Source organism: Plectropomus leopardus, chromosome 11 (genome assembly GCF_008729295.1).
Source record: "Plectropomus leopardus isolate mb chromosome 11, YSFRI_Pleo_2.0, whole genome shotgun sequence".
NCBI classification, from domain to species: Eukaryota; Metazoa; Chordata; class Actinopteri; order Perciformes; family Serranidae; genus Plectropomus; species Plectropomus leopardus.
The window spans coordinates 33,438,826-33,456,447 of record NC_056473.1 but is presented as its reverse complement, the minus strand read 5'-3'; the positions used below and the strand labels follow the sequence as shown (position 1 = coordinate 33,456,447).

The window sequence follows — 17,622 nt, the reverse complement described above, 5'->3', positions numbered from 1 at the left end:
GAACCGTTACCGTCAGCATCTCAAGCTGATGGCATCTAGGAACATATCCCACAAATGTGATGTTTTTTTCTACACCTTCCCATGTGCCTTTTTGCCTAGATCTAACCATCCGTGCTAGCATGTGCGTTTGACATCCCGACATCGGTTGCCATGTGCTTTTATTGCCTAAGCATAACAATGTGCAGTGTCATCCCTCCATGTGCTTGTGTTGACATCAAGGTAGCGGCATACTGGAGCGTACCTAGAGCGTAATGTGTAGACATGAAAGTCCACTGCAAAGTGGCAACATGTGATGACTTGGGATGAGAATGTGTTGCCTCTACACACGCTTAAACCTTCAGGTTCACATCTTTTAGATGATATATACCATGTCTATGTGGCATATACTGTTGACCTGAAAACTTCCCCTAAATATCCCCTGCCCCCCTTAAAAAGACAAAAATGGGCGTGGGTCTCAGAGGGTTAATTTCAGTTTGATGTACAGTCCATACACTGTATTTTACATTTTGCAGCAGTTCAGAGGATGTCTTGAGCTCTCCATTTACCAGAACTGGTTCATGAGGTAGATGTTGTTCAACCAAGCAAATAATTACAAACACTTCCACTTTTAACATGACTAATAACTCTCAGACACAGCCGCTCATTTATGGTAGCCGTAGTAGAGTTAAAGTATCATATGCCAGATAATGTTTGCTAATAAGGATGCTAGAAACCACATCTGATCATGAGCATTGCCTAACCTTGTGCTTCACTACTTTTCATGCCAGCAGTGTTCCTTTTTACTGGCCTTCAACAGGCTGTTTTAAATGGTTATTTTTCTAATTTAATTATGGGGAATGGTCTCAAACTCCATTAAATTCTAAATAACTAGTTGCAATTATTCCAATCATAGCAGCAGAAATACAGAGTGTACCCAGAGGGCTGCTGACATGGTCAGACTTCAACAGGATGGTGATGCTTTGCAAGCCAGACTCTGTGGTTAGCTTACCAACTCAAATTTTCCTGATACAAAAGTAACTCTTTGGATCTTTTCAATTTTAAATTACAACAAAAAGACATTTCTTATAGATTAGCTAACCACATATGTTCATGCACAGTATTTTTTGTTTATGCATATATACATATTTATGATTTTTAGCTGTGAAGATGAGTAGGAAGGCTGTAAAGAGTGTAGGCTGAGGAGCTGACACACAGATGAAGGAACATGGAGATGAGAAAGGAAGGGGGCAGGAAGAAGAAACATACAGGTGGAGACGGACAAAGGAGAAAAGTGTAAAGATACAGGCAAGAGAAGACAGGAGGAAGAGATGAGAGCCAGAGAGAGGGAGGGGGAGAGAATATGAGACAGATCAACGGAGGAGTTTAATGAAAGGGAAAGAGTTAGAGAGAGGCAGTGCTGCAGAGAAGTAAAGTGAAGAAGAGGCGGCAGCGTTTCGTGTGAAGCGGGCAGTCAGTATTTGTGAATTATTGATAAGTGGATCTTTTACAATATTGAACTGAGCTTGACCCCAAAGGAAGAGACATCAATAGGTAGAAAGACAGAGAGAGGAGGAGAATTGCCTCTCAAAAATCTGCCCGAGAGCAGGTAGGATTTTAAATAAAGCAGCTGGTGTTTTCTGATATTAGTGGATTTTCTTTCATCTCCTATTTATTTTGTTGGTCTGTTTTTATTTGTCCCCTGATGGACACCACTTACCTTAAGGTATCCTAATAAAAAGTTTCATTTTGAAAATGCTGAGCACTCACTACGGTTCATTACATGCAGCCACAACAACAGTGTTACAGAAGTAAGAAACAGGGCACTCATGGAGCTTGCTGAGGGAGAATAGTTAGCTTGCAGACTTTAAGAGAAACAGCAACTCTTAGTATTGATTGCAATACACTGTTTCCAAACTGAGAAGTGAACAGCTCTGGAAATAACAGCTGGTAGGAATAGTTCATGTTTTATGCACTCCTCTACTGTTGGATTGAGACTGTCCTCCTCCAAAATACAACCAAAGACATTATCTTCCCAAATCATCACATATTGCCACTTTTCAGTGGACTTCTGCGTCTACATATTATGCTTTCTCTATCCTTCTGCGTCTGTTGTTGACGTTGTGGGATGCTTCTACCATGTTGTCAACACAAGCACATGGTGGGATTACGCTGCACGTGGTTATGTTTAGGGAATAAAAGCACATGGCAACCAATACCAGGATGTCAATAAATGCATTATCTGCAAGGGATGGTTCGGATCAGGGGAAGAAGGCACATGGTAAGGTTAAAGGGGGAAAAAAACATAACATTCAGACAGGAAACACCAGACTCCTACATGAAAATCTGGGGTTTGTTGGACATATCCAACCCCCCAACCCCCGACAGGCACCCTTACGCTCATTAAATTATGTCGTTACTGGCTGTGTTTTTACCCAAACCTAAAATGCTTACCAGTATTTCAACTGAGGACATGTTGATCTCCTGCCACCATTTTTTTAACTTATTTAGGAAACACTCCCGTGGGTCGTATCAAAGACTACGAACAAATGACTTGTGTGGTTGTTTGAGGTGGAGGATTTGTTGGTGGTACTTAACTTTTTTTTCCTCATGTATCATTAGATAATTCTGCATTACAGGACAGATTATATTTAAATCACACTATTTATGAGAGATCTCAGTGTAGTTTCACTGATGTCGGATAATGTTCAATTCTTTATAATCAGTTATGTAAAACTGCTCCCAGACGAACAGCTTCTTTCTACGAGTTTGTCAACACTGCAAATGCCAACTCATGTTTTCTTTAAATTAAACTTTTAATGGCTATGTCTGACTTACTATCAAACTGGAATAATTGATTTTTTAAAAATATTGCTTTCTGCTTTTGTGGGTTTAAATATTTACATGTTTTTTTGTCAGGTGGTTTGTCAGATCTTTGGATTTCAATATCTTAGAAATGCATTCTCTGCAGAATAAACCTCAGACTTCCAACCTCATGAGTTCCTAAAGTTTGCCAATTAACTTTTGTAAGAGGTGTTTTGCAATGCTGTCTTTTCATGTGAAGCAGCTGAACACAGCGCACAGAGTAGGCTACATAATTCATCAGTTTATTCGTAGGTGGATTTAGGCCATATTTGAGTGGGCTTTTATTCTGTGCTGCTGTACAGTTGCATGTGCTGCAATCAGCCTGTGCGATGAATGAATTTACCACAATAGCACTTGTGATGCTTGCATGTGAGATAGAGCCGCTTATTTGAGTGAGGTCAGGGTTTGTTTGCTTGTTTCTGTGTGAGGTGAATCAATAGGGCACTGCTATTCTGCTTGGTAATTGCAGTCCATCATGAGACAGCACCTGAGTCAAACCAAATTCTGTGGCACTCCTCAAGAATGAAGAAATAGCAAAGATTTTGGTTATTTTGTTTGTTGGAACCCCTGACAAAACTGGATATAATGTTAAATACATATATTTCATTCTGCCCCCATGCCAGCAATAGCCAAGACCAGAGGCGTTAAGTTTTCGGGTTGGTCTGTCTGTTGGTCTGGCCCATTCTTGTAAACATAATATCTGAAGAACACATCGAGGAAAATTCTTCAAATTTGGCACAAACATAACGTTGGACTCAAGAATTAATTGATTGGATGTTGGTGGTCATAGGTCAAAAGTCAAAGTCACTTTTACCTAGTCTGTCTCATTCTTGTGAACACAATATTTTTTTCATTGAGGGATTTTTTTTTTTTTTAAATTTGGCACAAACGTTCAAGTGGACTCAAGGATGAACTGATTAGATTTTTTGTGGTCTAAGGTGAAGGTCACTCTGACCCCATCTGTCTCATTCTTGTATACACAGTATCTCAGGAACACCCAAATCAAGCCAGAGGTTCAAAGAGTAAAGGCTCAGAACCGCCAGAGTCCTCTGGCTCTCTATCATTCGGGGGATTTTATAGATTTCTCAAAGTTCTCATTTTTTCAGTGTAATTAAAAAATGACTTGTGCCATGATGTATGTCAAATCACTAGACATGCATTATGACTAAAGCCATTATAATTAGACTCTAATGCAAAATGTCTGACATCAGTTCTCACTTCATTTTAATCATATGTGACAGCACTGAACGAGTACAACTGTGTAGTTGTCATTTATTCCCATCTTGATACTTCATTATTTGTGTTGTACATATACCAATCAAGTTCTTAAATGAAGAAAAACTCATCTTTCGGGCTGTCGTTTGCTTTGTTATTTTGTTACAATCTGTAGATGGAGGATTATATTATGTATGCAGTGTATTAGTCATTTAGAATTTAATTATGGTAAATAGAGGGAATCGACGAATCAGTCAGTTGAGCGGAGGAAAATAAAATGGGTGCATTTCAGCATGAAAATCTCATCGAGTTGAGGTTTTATATGAATTGCATTTGCACTTCATGCTTCAGTCCTTTATGCTCTTTGTCATCACGCTGTTTTTACTCACCACATCCTTTGAGGTGAATGACGTGGTGATGGAGCACCTGGCAGACAGATTGCCTGACTGGCCAGCCTACCCGCTGACTGTCTGTCTGATGGCTTCCTGGCTGACTGGCTGTCCCACCACCTGATTAACTAGCGTTCCCGCCTTAATAGCAGGGAATCAATAGTGTGGTCCAACTCTGCACTCTGCAGAATGACAGACGAGCTTCCTGCTCGACTGAGGACAAGTTGTTGGACAAATGCCAAATATTTGCCTGCATGTTAAAGATTGTGGAAGCAAGACTGTGTGTGTGTGTGTGTGTGTGTGTGTGTGTGTGTGTGTGTGTGTGTGTGTGTGTGTGTTTTGTGTGTGTGTGTGTGTGTTTGTATTTGCCCGACCTCAGCTTCTATACACTTAGTCTGAGCTGAACTCCTCAGGGGAGCCAAGAGGTGAGAGCAAAGACTTTTAAGTACACTTGTAGGAAGTCACTCAGGAGGTCGAACACTTAGAGAAAGCCAACTCTCTGCTTTCAGCAGAGGAGGGGAGATCATTGTGATTACTTTAGTGAATCTTTAGTTCCTCCACTGTACTATATACAGTAGGAGCCACCAGGGAAGTCCACTATGATTAGTCTCTCCTGCTATAATGTCCCATCAGCAGCCCACTGCAGCAGGCAGCGTGAGAGATGAAAATGTCAAACCCAATACTGCAGAGCTCATGCTGTCAGGAAAAATGGTGGAGGATCATGTATTTTATGCAGCGCTGTAAAATACGGCTGTAAGGGTAATGGCTTTAAATTGATTGGTTTGGAATAAGGCTTGGGCAATATCTAATTTCTCATACCTTCATGCCTTCCTGAAATTTCACGGGGAATATGTTATATGGCAGTATAAGTGCGCTACTTACTGTCAGCTATTCAGACTAATAAATACACAATAGAAACCCACAAAATGTTAAGAAAATAATATTTTCACCTATTCTCCCTAATAAACAGAAAAATACAACTGTCCACCTTTTGAATTCGACTTTCTCTCAGTCATGGAAGACTGACACGGCTTAAGCGCCTCGTTAGCTCAACATAAAATAGCATTCAAACTCAAAACAAAAACAAAAAAAACTCACCTAAACCATCTTGAGTACTCTCACTAATAATCTAGTTATTAAGTCCACTGTTTTGATAATCATAATCCCTACGCTGGCCACGGGCTGTTTACAATCCTGTAACTTATCCCTCTACCACTAGGTGTCACTGTGTCTTTCAGCTCAGCTGGCTGTTCCTCCAGTAGAGTGCAAAGACTGAGCTCTGGTGGTGTGCGCTGTGCACCACAAACATTTAATAGAAAGAGGAGAATCTGTATTTATGATGGTATTGAAAAGCATGCCTTTGGGATTTCTGAATACCCAGGTACACCATAATATCATGATAACACCAATCGGTACAGATTGGTTCCCTTACAGAAAACAGCTGCCTGTGGCTGAAAATGATGCTGATGAGAGCCATAAGAGTACATCAGAACAGTAAAGTGGTGTTCATACCACTTTGTCACCATGAGCAACCCCTTTTTCTCATTACACATAATCATTTGGAGTGTGGTTATTATAGAAATATTCATTCTAGCAGCTTTAATGTATCTTGTTATGTAGATGTATAAGCAGACCAGCATGCAAGTTGTCTTCACAGTGGAGCATTTATCTGTAGAGCGACCCATAATGAGCAGGGTTTCCCCAGCAGAGATGGACCTCCTTTGCTAAATTAATGACTGTCACCACTGTCACATCAAATGAATAAACCTTTGTAATATAAAACATGAGAAGTCTTCTGTAGGAAAATGATATTTCACACAGCAAATTGATGAACTCGTTTATTAAGTCTGTGACCGAGTAATTATATTGATCAAAAAGATGTCATATCGTCAGTATCTGTTTGACTTAGTTTATAGTGATTGATTGATGAGGAGCCATAAACAGTTACCACCTCCATTCATTTTCTGGGGGGAAATGCAAATCTGTAATAAGAAACTGTAGACTTTGTAGCTTAGATACGATCTTTAAAAGTCAGGGTGGACCTAAAATGTTTTTGCTTTCCCAGGAGGCTCATATAACCAAATGCAAACAAATATTCTGAAAGTGTGTAGATGGTAAATAAAGTGGTTAACCTCAGATTGAATCCTGCATCATCTGATTGTTTTGGCCACCTTTTGACTCTTTTCTTGTCAAAGTTTTATATACCTCTTATTATTTATTGATTTGACTTTCTCTATTGCCGTCCTTGCGCTGCTGCAACACCGCTGGGCATCATTTTTTAAAAAAGTTTATCTTACCTCATCTATCTAATGCTTTTCCAGGATCTCAACATCTCTTCTAACAAGGTGCCAGTTCTGTCACTCATTGATAAGGTTTCTGAATCTAATAAGCACTTGGTGGTGAGACAGTTGCTGTCAGTAATGTCCACAACAAAAGCAGTTGCCTGATTGTGTTTAAGAAAGTCCATTTGCTAATGTAAAGTCTGACAATATTTTTTTTTCTCTGATGCAGATAAAGATTTAAAGTACAAAGATGTACAAACGTTGAACAAGCCATTACCCAACAAACATGAAACAGACCAAAATACAATCAGCATTTAAATGGCAGTTCACTCCCAAAATAAAAAAAAAAACTACATATTTTTCCTCTTACCTGTAGAGCTATTTATGAATCTGGATATCAGCCGTAGAGATTTCTGTCTTCTATCCGTTATAATTTTTAACTAGAATAGATAGCACTCAACTTCTGCTGCTCAAAGTGCCAAAAAAACAACCACCCAGCAATGTCTCTTTCCAGAATCATGACCCGGTTACTCAAAATAATCCTCAGACACCAACCAAATCACCGAGCAGAAGGAAGCGTGCATCTACTCATGGACGAGAGGCTCATGCTCGTGACAACACTGGATGTAAACATTAATGGCGTCCTGCTCACCTGTATCTTTAGATAGCTCAGTGATGCTAGCTGAGCGTGCAGTAGATACACGCTTCCTTTTGTGCCGTGATTTGGTTGGCAGAAGGAAAGTAGTTCCTACACAAACTTGCTTACAAAAAGGTTTTTACACTCACGTGAAGTATTTTAGGCGAGGCAAAGCAGAAGAAAGAAGGGTTTCTTGCAGAGGCAACATAACTATAAGAGCCAAACAATAATGCCAGATTTAGATCACACAAATTCAGTGCAGAATTAAAAGATAGAGAAACAATTAAAAAGCAAAAATAAGAAACTAATAAGAGTAAAAACAATTAAAACAATGATTGGCAGCAAACAAAGAAATAATAATACTAATTATGAAATTAAACATGATCAAGACAGAATAAGGGAATAAATGAAAAGACAAATTAAAACAGATAAACTGAAATAGACAACAGGGTGCACTACTGATTAGCTTCTGATCAACATAAATGGAGGTAAACTATTGTTAATCAGATATGTAAATCAGAAATGGATTCTTTCTCTGCGTCAGTGTGGGAGATCATGTACGTGTGTGTATGTGCTGCATTTGTGAGTGTGACACCAGAGTGTGGACACTTTGTACTATTGATCACACCTACACACACACACACAAGTGACACACACACACACACACACACACACACACACACACACACACACACAGAGGCCAGCAGATATGTGGGCAAACCGCTCTGTGCAGAGGCAGCTGTGCACACAGACAAGCAAGCTGAGAGGATCGATATCTTTTCAGTGAGTCGAGGCCTCGAGGAGAATGTGATGCTACACACAGGTCTGTTTTTTTTTGTTGTCTTTGTAGTGTAGACAACTTTATCTCACATCACAGAGTGTGGAGTTAGCAGCAAGATTCAGCAGGTTTAGAAAAACTAAAACACAGTGGGACACTCGGATCTCCTCTCAAGCCTCTACTGATGGTCATTCCCGTGTGTGTGTGTGTGTGTGTGTGTGTGTGTGTGTGTGTGTGTGTGTGTGTCCCGTGTGTGTGTGTGTGTGTGTGTGTGTGTGTGTGTGTGTGTAGATGTAAAGCATATTGATTTTAATGCAAAGCAGCGTTTGTAAGGTCCACAGCCAGTGTGTTTCAGTCTCTCTCAGGGCTCAGGCTTATTAGAACATATCAGTGTTCGTGCCACATAACTAAGGACCCAGTTTCAGTGCCAGCCTTTTCCTTTTGTTCAAGAAACTAAGATGTACACACAAACAAACACACAGTGGAGAGGTTGAGGCTCATATTAAGTGATAGTAAAGCAAGCCTCTTATTTAAAGTGACATTGTTTGGAACAAATACAGCATGCACACACAAACACAAACAGACACACTAATGCATGCACATATTTTCCATTCCTGCACCATCTGCCTCAATTTAGTTCACTTCAGTCTGCTTTACTGACACAGATATCAGATCAGTAGTGTTGCCAAAACATCTGTATACAAAGGAATGAAATGATACAATGTATGGAAATCAAATAGGGTTAAAAGTTTTAGAATTGTGTAAGACCATATATGTAAAAAGCAAAATAATAATAGAAAAAAATAAACATTTTAAATTAATACATTCAAATGTGTGAACACGTTAAAAAGTGTGGATTGAATTAATGGAAATGTTTTAAAGTGTAAAATATATCTAAATAATAGAGATGATTTTTAAATCCCTAAAGAGATCTGTGGGTGTGCAAGACATTTTGTGAACCTTTTTTTTTTAATTGCACAAATTATTCTCAATTTGTGGCATAAAGCCTTGTATGAGAGGCCGTTTAGGGCGAAACACTTAAATGCCTGCACACTCATAACAAAAGTGTGCACAAACAAACCAGAAACATACACATGCACACTGAAAATGTACATTTATACACCAAAAACATGCAGAAACACAACAAAACCTTGCATGTACACACTGAAAATGTCCAAATACACACTGAAAACAACACACACACAACAAAAATCTGCACATACACACCAAAAATATTGTCCCTAAATCTGTGAGTATGATAAATTGTGCATATGGTTGCATATTTTTTCTCAATAAGGCACATAGTTACAACACATTTAACAAATCAGTATTTTATCATATTTGCCCTGATTTTATTCTGAAAGTTGGGACAGGAACACACGTTTTTCAGGACGTTGGTGAAACAGCGCAGTCACACATCAAAGGTTTGTAGTTACGCATCAGGTTTGCTGTTATACATCGAAGCTTTTTAGTTACACATCTAAGGTTTGCAGTTACATATCTAAGGTTTTCAGAAACACATCCAAAATTTTGGAGTTGCACATCTAAGGTTTGAATTTACACATCAAAGGTTTGCAGTTACACATCTGAAGTTTGCAACCGCATACACAGTGTCAACAGACACTGCCGGGTGTGTCAGTATTCTCTGCATCAGTGGTTTAACAGCCAATAACTCTTTTTTTTTTAACTAAGATTTGAGTTTCTGGATCTTTTGCAGCATGCATCCTGCCAGCTGCTGGGTGCATGCTGTAAAAATTATGAGCCGGTTTACAGCAATACTGCAGAGGCATATCATCTCTCAGACATGGCCACTAAATATTTGACCTTGTGTTTTGAATTTCACAGCCTGTAATCACAAATTAGAAGCAGTTTATGAGAGTGGAAGGAGGGCAAGAGTCCACACTGCAGTGACGGAGTACTTTCAGGGTCACTCATCAAGTAAATGTGTGAATAAAAAGTATAATTTATGCAAGCCAGCTTTGTCATGCAATCTCTTAAGCTATTCGGATGTTGAGTTCTTCAAATTTGTGTTGTTTTTGTTTTTAAATATCTGGTTAAAATTTTCCTCAGTGTTCAGATCATAATGGTACACGAGTCTAATTATCAGGTGCCATTATTAGGCTAAGTGCTGACTATTTATTACTATTAATTACTGTTGTTTTTGTGTAAATAATTGCAGTTCTTTTTTAACTTTTTCTTTTTACCCTGTACCACTGAGAAGAGATGCATTGGATTTTGTTGTGCATTTTGGCAATAAGGTAATCTATTCTATTCTATTCTAGTTGAGGAACCGAATGTCTCATTTTGCCTCATTCCTGTTTTTAAATCTACCGTTAAACTCTTTGGCCACTTGGGGGCAGCACAAACAAGCCATGACAGCAACACTGACATTATCACCTGATAAAGTTAATTTAGCAAACCTTTCAGAGGTAAAAGTTGCTTATTTAACACATCCAGCAGATCAGAAGCAACATTAGCATCAATTAAAAGTTGATCTACAGGAGAATAAGTACTTTAAAGCAAAACAGAAAGCCTGAGAGCCTTACACAACTTTTCCACCAGAATTAGCGCATGCACACAGGTTTTTCAAACATGAGTAAACCTGCTAAACATAGGCAATATAGTATATTCCCACTGCCAGTGAACTCATCGCTTCACCACACGAGTCTGCCTTTGTTTATGTGGGTGGTTTTGTTGGTGTGTCCAAGCAACGCCACGGAAAGGCCAGAGAGCCGGTAAACAGTGGACAGCAGCAGGTTCTTCTCTTCATATCTCTTATTTGAAAGTCTCTTTTAAACTCGGCACAGACTAACTTGGAATAATGTTTTAGCGCTGCTTAGGAGGAGGCGGACATAATTAGTGATGGTGCATCATTGCATCTAGGCGGTTAAGGAGCTGAAATTACCGCGTTCACCCGGGTGTTCTTTTCCCATCAAAGCGGATTGGAGCCAGAGGCGATAAAAACCTGTGAATACTGCAGAGTCATTTGACCAAGGTGTGAATGCGATCGTACTCATTCTCTTTGCATTTAAAAGCTAGATGTTCATGGGTGTTTGCAGTTTTTTTAGTGGTTTAGTTTTGGTTTAGATAAGAAGCAACATTAGCATTAATTAAAAGCTGATCCACAGGAGAATAATTTCAATCAATGCAGAATGCCTTAAAGCCTCACTAAGCTAGATTCCATTTGAATTTTATTTTTGAATTGTCACCTGCTTCACATACATGAAGACATTTCCACCATAAATTGGTGCAGAAAAAACAGAATGCAGGAAAAGTGTTTGTTGCTCAGATTTTTTTTTTTGAGAGAAGGACCTCTTGAACTCTAATGTGTCCATGTTAAAATGAAACCTACGCCCCTGAAAGCACTCAGATGGGAAAATAATGGATTTGGCTGAGGGAACATAACACCCAAATAGAGCGACATTCTTCACCTCTCTCATGCATTATTTTACTTTTACATACTGTAAATCTCACTCATCGTTTCTCTCCGTGTTTCCCTTCAGGGTGGCTCCATCCAGAACATGGAGTCTCAGCGTTGTCTGGAGCTGGTGGAGAGCAGACAGTCAGAGTTCAGCTACCAGCTGGTCATTCAGGACTGCACAGATCAGAAATGGACCATCACTAACATACTGACTGTCCTGCCACAGTGAACACTGACACCAGGCAGCTACTGGAACACCCTGGTTGTGATGGACTAATCGAGTAAGTAAGGGGAGAGCTCGAGCGAGTAACTCCCTGATGACCCAGATCCACCATCACAGAGTTCAGGTGGATTTAAAAAAAAAAAACAAATAGAGTCCAATCAGAATTGGGCTAACATGCTGAGGTAAGCTGCAAACTACTCGTCCTAAAACTGAGCTTCAATGCTGGACCTATTTTTAGGCGAATCATAGGAAAAGATGGGCTTCAAACAGACACGGACCATCAGTAACCTAATATCCATTTTATACAAATGACCTGAAACAGAGACACTGACAGATGGAGAGGGGGCTCTTAAAATGTCCCAGTCTGCCACTGAAATGAGAAATACAGCCCCATGTTCCATGGGACAGGCCCATGAAATCATGTAAGCACTCTGGTTATTGCAGGAGCGATATTTTGGGTCCCCGTCCACCTTTTATGATAGGAGTTTGTACACCTGCAGTCCCATTGCACAATCACCATAACAAATCGAGTATGTTTGTGTGCAGAGGGAGAAATGAAGAGGAGCAACTGAACGTGCAGCAGAAAAATCGAGCTATTTCACAACGCAAACCGACTGATTTGTTACACAAATTACGTGAAGGAGACAGATTTCAAGTTATTACTGTGTGACTTTAGGCAGGACAGACGCTGCAGATTTCCTTAGTATCACAGAATAACCGGCCGATGATTTAAAATGACATTGTGATAGAAACCGCATCCCTCAGATGTTTCAGAGTGTGCTTTGGAATTAAATTGATTAGAAGCAGGGCTGTCCGTCACGCTGGCAGGCGCCACATCCATGGACAGAGCAGGAGATTAATCTGAAAAAGAAGATTTTAGATTTGTAAGCTCCTGAAATACCATACATGACACAACTTTGCTTCATGCAGCATTGATATTTGTAACGGGGTGTGGTAGGACCCAAATGCAGCCATGAGTAGTTGGTAATGACCTTTATTTAATCTTTTGGCAGGTTGAACAAGGCAAAGGTGAGTATAATCAGGTTGCAGGTAAGTAGGGACAGTTATCAGTTCTGGGGTGGAGCAGAGCTCGTAGAGAGACTAGGGTGAGCTCACGTTCACAGGTGATAGTTGAGAGTTGGAGTGGGGAAATTTTGACTGTGGAGTGGACTGGCAGGTGAATGTATCAGGTAAGTTAGAGAAACACTTACAGCAGGGAGTTAGTGGGAAAAGTGGGGACTCGAGAGAGAGGCAGGCAGGGCTCGTGGTCGAGGAGGAGGCAGAGTTGGCGGCAGGCAGCAGAGCAGACGAATCCTGTAGGAGCAGGCAGCGGGATCCACAAGGACAGGCGGGGAAACTGACCTACCATCAGAACAATAAATACCAGAGGTACTGACACAACTGGTGGTCGGAGACAGAAGGCTGTTAGGTTTAAAGAAGGCAGAGACGAGGAGAGGTGGTCACAAGCGAACTGAGTCGAAACCAGGAAAACAGTCCGAGAGTGAGTGCTGGAAGGTCAGGCATGGAAGCAAAGAGAATCTGGAAAAGAGTGAGTGGAGTGAGGCTGCTGCTGAGATACTGGCTTGATTGGAGATGAGGAGCAGCTGGGAGCAGCAGGTGGAGGTGATGAGGCCGATGAAGAGGAGTGGCTAGGTGGAGAGAGGTGAGGGTGGAGTAGGTGAAAAAAATCCCACAGCAGCAGGAGAGAGGAGACGCATACAGTCATTTAGGGGAAGACCTCCCACTGAGTCTTTGATGAATCTTCTGTCATCTCAGTTCAGGCGGGGGTGCAGGTACAGCCTGCTAACATTCAGTCCTCTGAAAGACGCACGTCTTCTTAGGAGGCGGTCCCTGAGAGGGGACCAGGCAGCTTGTCATTACATCCTCCACCTACACAGCTGCAGCAAGGTCAAACCCGTTCTGTGTGGGTTGTTAAAAGGCAGCCTGGGGATTGATCAGAAGTATCAGATGATGGGTGGCATAAAATGAATGGATTGAACACAACAGATGGATGTTATATCAGCCATAACAGATGGATGATATGTGACAGTGGACGAGCATCCAAGGAGGGATTTTTCCTTTAAGATGCTGCTGCTGCTTTGTTCATTTAAAGCGCTGAATCATGGGTATTCACCAGGCAATAATTCAATAAAGAGGGTTGTGTGGAGGAAAACTAGCATTTCTACACCTCTCAAATCGACAACTAACCATGGGGAGCGTGCAAACCTTTGAACTAATGAAGAAGAGTACTTTCCTTTTTCTCCTCATTCAGTCATCCTGGGAAATCTTGCACCAAAAGACGTGTAACCGTTAACCCCTTGAAACCTGGAGCTTTTCTTGCGCCGCTTTCAGATGCCTTTCACAAGTATTTAAGCCCGTGAACCCCGAGCAAATTTGTGCAATTTCTTTAAAAGACAAAGAAAGAGGCAATGAGCAACTTGGCAAGATGAATTGCAAAAAATTAGTAGATTTAGAAAATGATTTTTAAAAAGCAAGGGAAAATGTCTAGGGAAAAAAGAAAAAGATGGAAAAAAGCTGCCTCTAAAATTATCACAATTATGAATTTTATCATTTCACATAATTATTATAAGCATTTTCCAGGTAATTTCCTTGGTTTTTAGTTTCTTTTTGTTATGTTTTTTATTTGTACTTTTTGCTAATTACTTTTTCAGTTTGCTCAGGTGTCAAAGGGTTAATTTGTCAATCTTGAGTGCACAACGGGACAATTTTAGCACAGAAAAAAGACATATTGGAGATCAATTATTATCACACAAAGAATGTTTTCTTTGCTCGGTGGTAATAATAATAATAATAATAATTTCTCCACAAACTATAATTTATGAGCATACAAAAAGGAGTTATAAAATAATCAGTATTAGACAATTATGTGGGTCTGAAAATGAAATATGTGTCTCAAGTCAAAGCACATGTTTGGACAATTTTTGCACAAACAAAAATCATGTAGAGAACTTAAAATTAAAAAAAAAACTTTGGTTCTAATTTATCAGCAAAATATAGTTGTATTATGTGCATGCACATTTTTCTCTGTGCCTAAAGTTGCCCATCGTCGGCACAGAATTAAGCAGCAATTCTAAGTCAATACAGACGAGGCCTGTGTGACTGAGCTACTGGAGCGTCTGAATGCTTGTTTTATGTATGAATACATTTTGCTTTTGCTGATTTGACACTTGCATAATAGTGCTGCTGAATCATTTGCTCTGCATTTTAAGATCTCCAAAAGCTACCCACTGTCATAAAGCTTTAAATTAAATATCACTGTTTTGCAATCAATCTCCCAATTATTCAAAGCCCCGGCGTTCAACAGTCTCCATCAATAATTCAGCACAAAAACAGGATGAACCTATTCATTATTCATCTGGCTATTATGTATTCTAAACTTTTCTTTTCCAATCACAGCCCACTGAGGTGCCAGTAACGCAGCGGTGGCGGAGCAGTGGTAACTTGTGGAGGACTGGAGGTGTGTGTCTTTTATCGGCTACTGTGTAGCAAAATGTTACCAAACCTTGTGTTGATCTTCAGTTCTCTTTTGTGGCTCAGGTTTGTAGATCCTGAAATTTTAAGAGTATCTCAATTTTTGGGAAGCTGTTAATTTATGAAGTCATGAAAATGTCCAAGCTATTTTATTAGTGTGTTTAAACTGGATATTTATAAATACCAATAGTAAAAAATGATAATGGACTAACTTTTCCTGTGTGAGCTTCTTGTTTTGTTTATAGCTCTGCTAAAAGTGAATGTTAAGTCAATGATCAAAACATCCGGCACAGTGAGTGTTAACGTCGTCACACGGTAGATTATAAACACACACACAGACATGTTGTGACAACTCCTGATGATTTATTCTTTTTCAACATATTTCTGCTTCAGGCCGCGATAATCATCGTGCTTTGTTTGGGGGCCACTTCTGCAAAATGACAGCAGGCCAGGGGCCAGTCGCAGCGGCCCCGTGCAGGTTTCTAGAACTTTAGAACATTTCTAGGATTTCTGAACGTTTCTCAGATTATAAAGACATTTCTAAGATTTCAGGGTGTTTCAAAGATTTTAGCACATTTAAAAGATTTTAAGACATTTCTCGGATTTTGGGTCATTTCTCATATTTTAGGATGTTTCTGAATTTGAGAATTATTCTCGGATTGTAAGACATTTCTTGGACATTTTTTTGTTTCTAAGATTTTAGGACAGTTCCAGGATTTTGGGACATTTCTAGAACTTTGGACTTCTCTTGGATTCAAAAAGTTAATGTAGGACATTTTGCAGATTTTAACATGTTTCTCTGATTTGGGGACATTTCTAGGGCTTTAAGAAGTTTCTAGGATTTTAGGACGTTTAAAGGATTTAAGCACATTTCTTGGATTTTAGGGTGTTTCTAGGATCTGAGGACATTTCTCAGATTTTGGGACATTTCCAGGATTTGAGAATATTTCTTGGATTTTAAGACATTTCTTGGATTTAAGGACATTGCTAGGATTTTTTCTTATATTTTAGGACATGTCCATGATTTTGGGACATTTTTAGAACTTTAGGACATTTCTAGGATATCAGAGAGATAATTTAGGACATTTTTCAGATTGTAACCTATTTCTGGGAGTTTGGGATGTTTCTTGGACTTAAAAAGGTTTCTAGGATTTTAGTACTTTTCCTGGATTTTTGGATGTTTCTAAAGTTTTAGTATGTTTATCTGATTTCAGGATGTTTTTATGATTTTTGGACATTTCACAGATTTTTAACTTGTCCATTTCACGTTTAGAAGGAAAGACTGAATTCTCATTCAGCCCTTAAAAAGTTGTTTGTTGATTCGACTAAATGTTATACAAAGATCCAAGTTGCTGAAAGGGAGCACAGGCATTTTTCTCAGTGTGCCTCTCTGCTGAACTTGGAGTTTGAAATCATGAAACATGTATGAGATGGCACTCTCTGAGCGCCACTCACATCAATCCCAGTAATGCTGCTGTTTACTCTCCCACTGTCTCATAAAAGTCATCATTTGCATGCACACACACATACAGGAATTCACACATTTCACAATTTATGGCTCCATTTTACAATGAGGAAATGAAACAGACATGGAAGCTTAATATGATTCATGATAACAAAGGCACTAACGGCGTTGAGGGTGGAAAATTCTATGCAAAAGATTTACAGTAATGTGATTATAAAAATGTAGGTGGGTTTCACTGTGTTACAGATCAAAGTTATATTCACTTCACTTTTAATATATGACAACTCTCTTGTGTTAACTATTGTCATATATGAACAAAAACATCCACTGGATGTATTTGTTCGCTGTGAGCATAATATATTTTTTAAAGGCAAACTGTACAATAACTCTTTCATGATATTTTTGATGCCATACTTTAGCATAACTTTCTGTTATGATATTTTTAATGCCTTCCTTCACTATATCATTTTTATGACATTTTGGATACCATGCTATTAGCATGCTACTACTGATAGTGGGCCGTTTTTACAACATTCTGTGCAATGGCGTGTCTCGGCACGCTGTTTGATGCAGTTTCCAGCTGTTTTTGGAAATGTCAAATTTTGACATTTTTTCGCTATTCTATAGTATGGTATTTTCAGGCGTCTTCTTTCTGGTGTTTTAAGCAGACAACATTCTATACCATGGCATATCTTGGCATGCTATTCTAGGCAGTTTCATGCTGTTTTGTGAAATGTCATATTTTGACATTTTTCCCAATACCATAGTATTAGTGATTTCGGATTTTTTGCTTGGACATGCTATATTATGGCATTTTTGGCTGTATTTGCAACATTCTCTGGTATTACGTGTTTCGGCATGCTATAGCCTTGCTTTTTT

The 17,622-nt window shown here is 39.4% G+C and overlaps 1 protein-coding gene and 1 long non-coding RNA gene across 2 annotated transcripts in view; one reads left to right on the top strand and one right to left on the bottom strand.

Moving 5' to 3' along the window:
- The window catches only part of LOC121950260 (polypeptide N-acetylgalactosaminyltransferase 18-like), a 161,762-nt gene extending 149,807 nt beyond the window's left edge, over positions 1-11,955 (top strand). The window contains exon 11 of the mRNA XM_042496204.1: positions 11,646-11,955. Coding sequence (XP_042352138.1) covers positions 11,646-11,792 — 147 coding nt within the window. The 3' untranslated portion in view covers positions 11,793-11,955. The remainder of the gene's footprint in view (positions 1-11,645) is intronic.
- Positions 11,956-12,013: 58 nt separating this feature from the next.
- On the bottom strand, positions 12,014-14,160 carry LOC121950261. Its single transcript, XR_006106315.1, has 2 exons — positions 12,998-14,160; positions 12,014-12,647 (listed from the first exon to the last, which is right to left on the bottom strand). It is a non-coding gene; the product is annotated as an uncharacterized LOC121950261 (long non-coding RNA).
- Between the last annotated feature and the right edge of the window lie 3,462 nt (positions 14,161-17,622).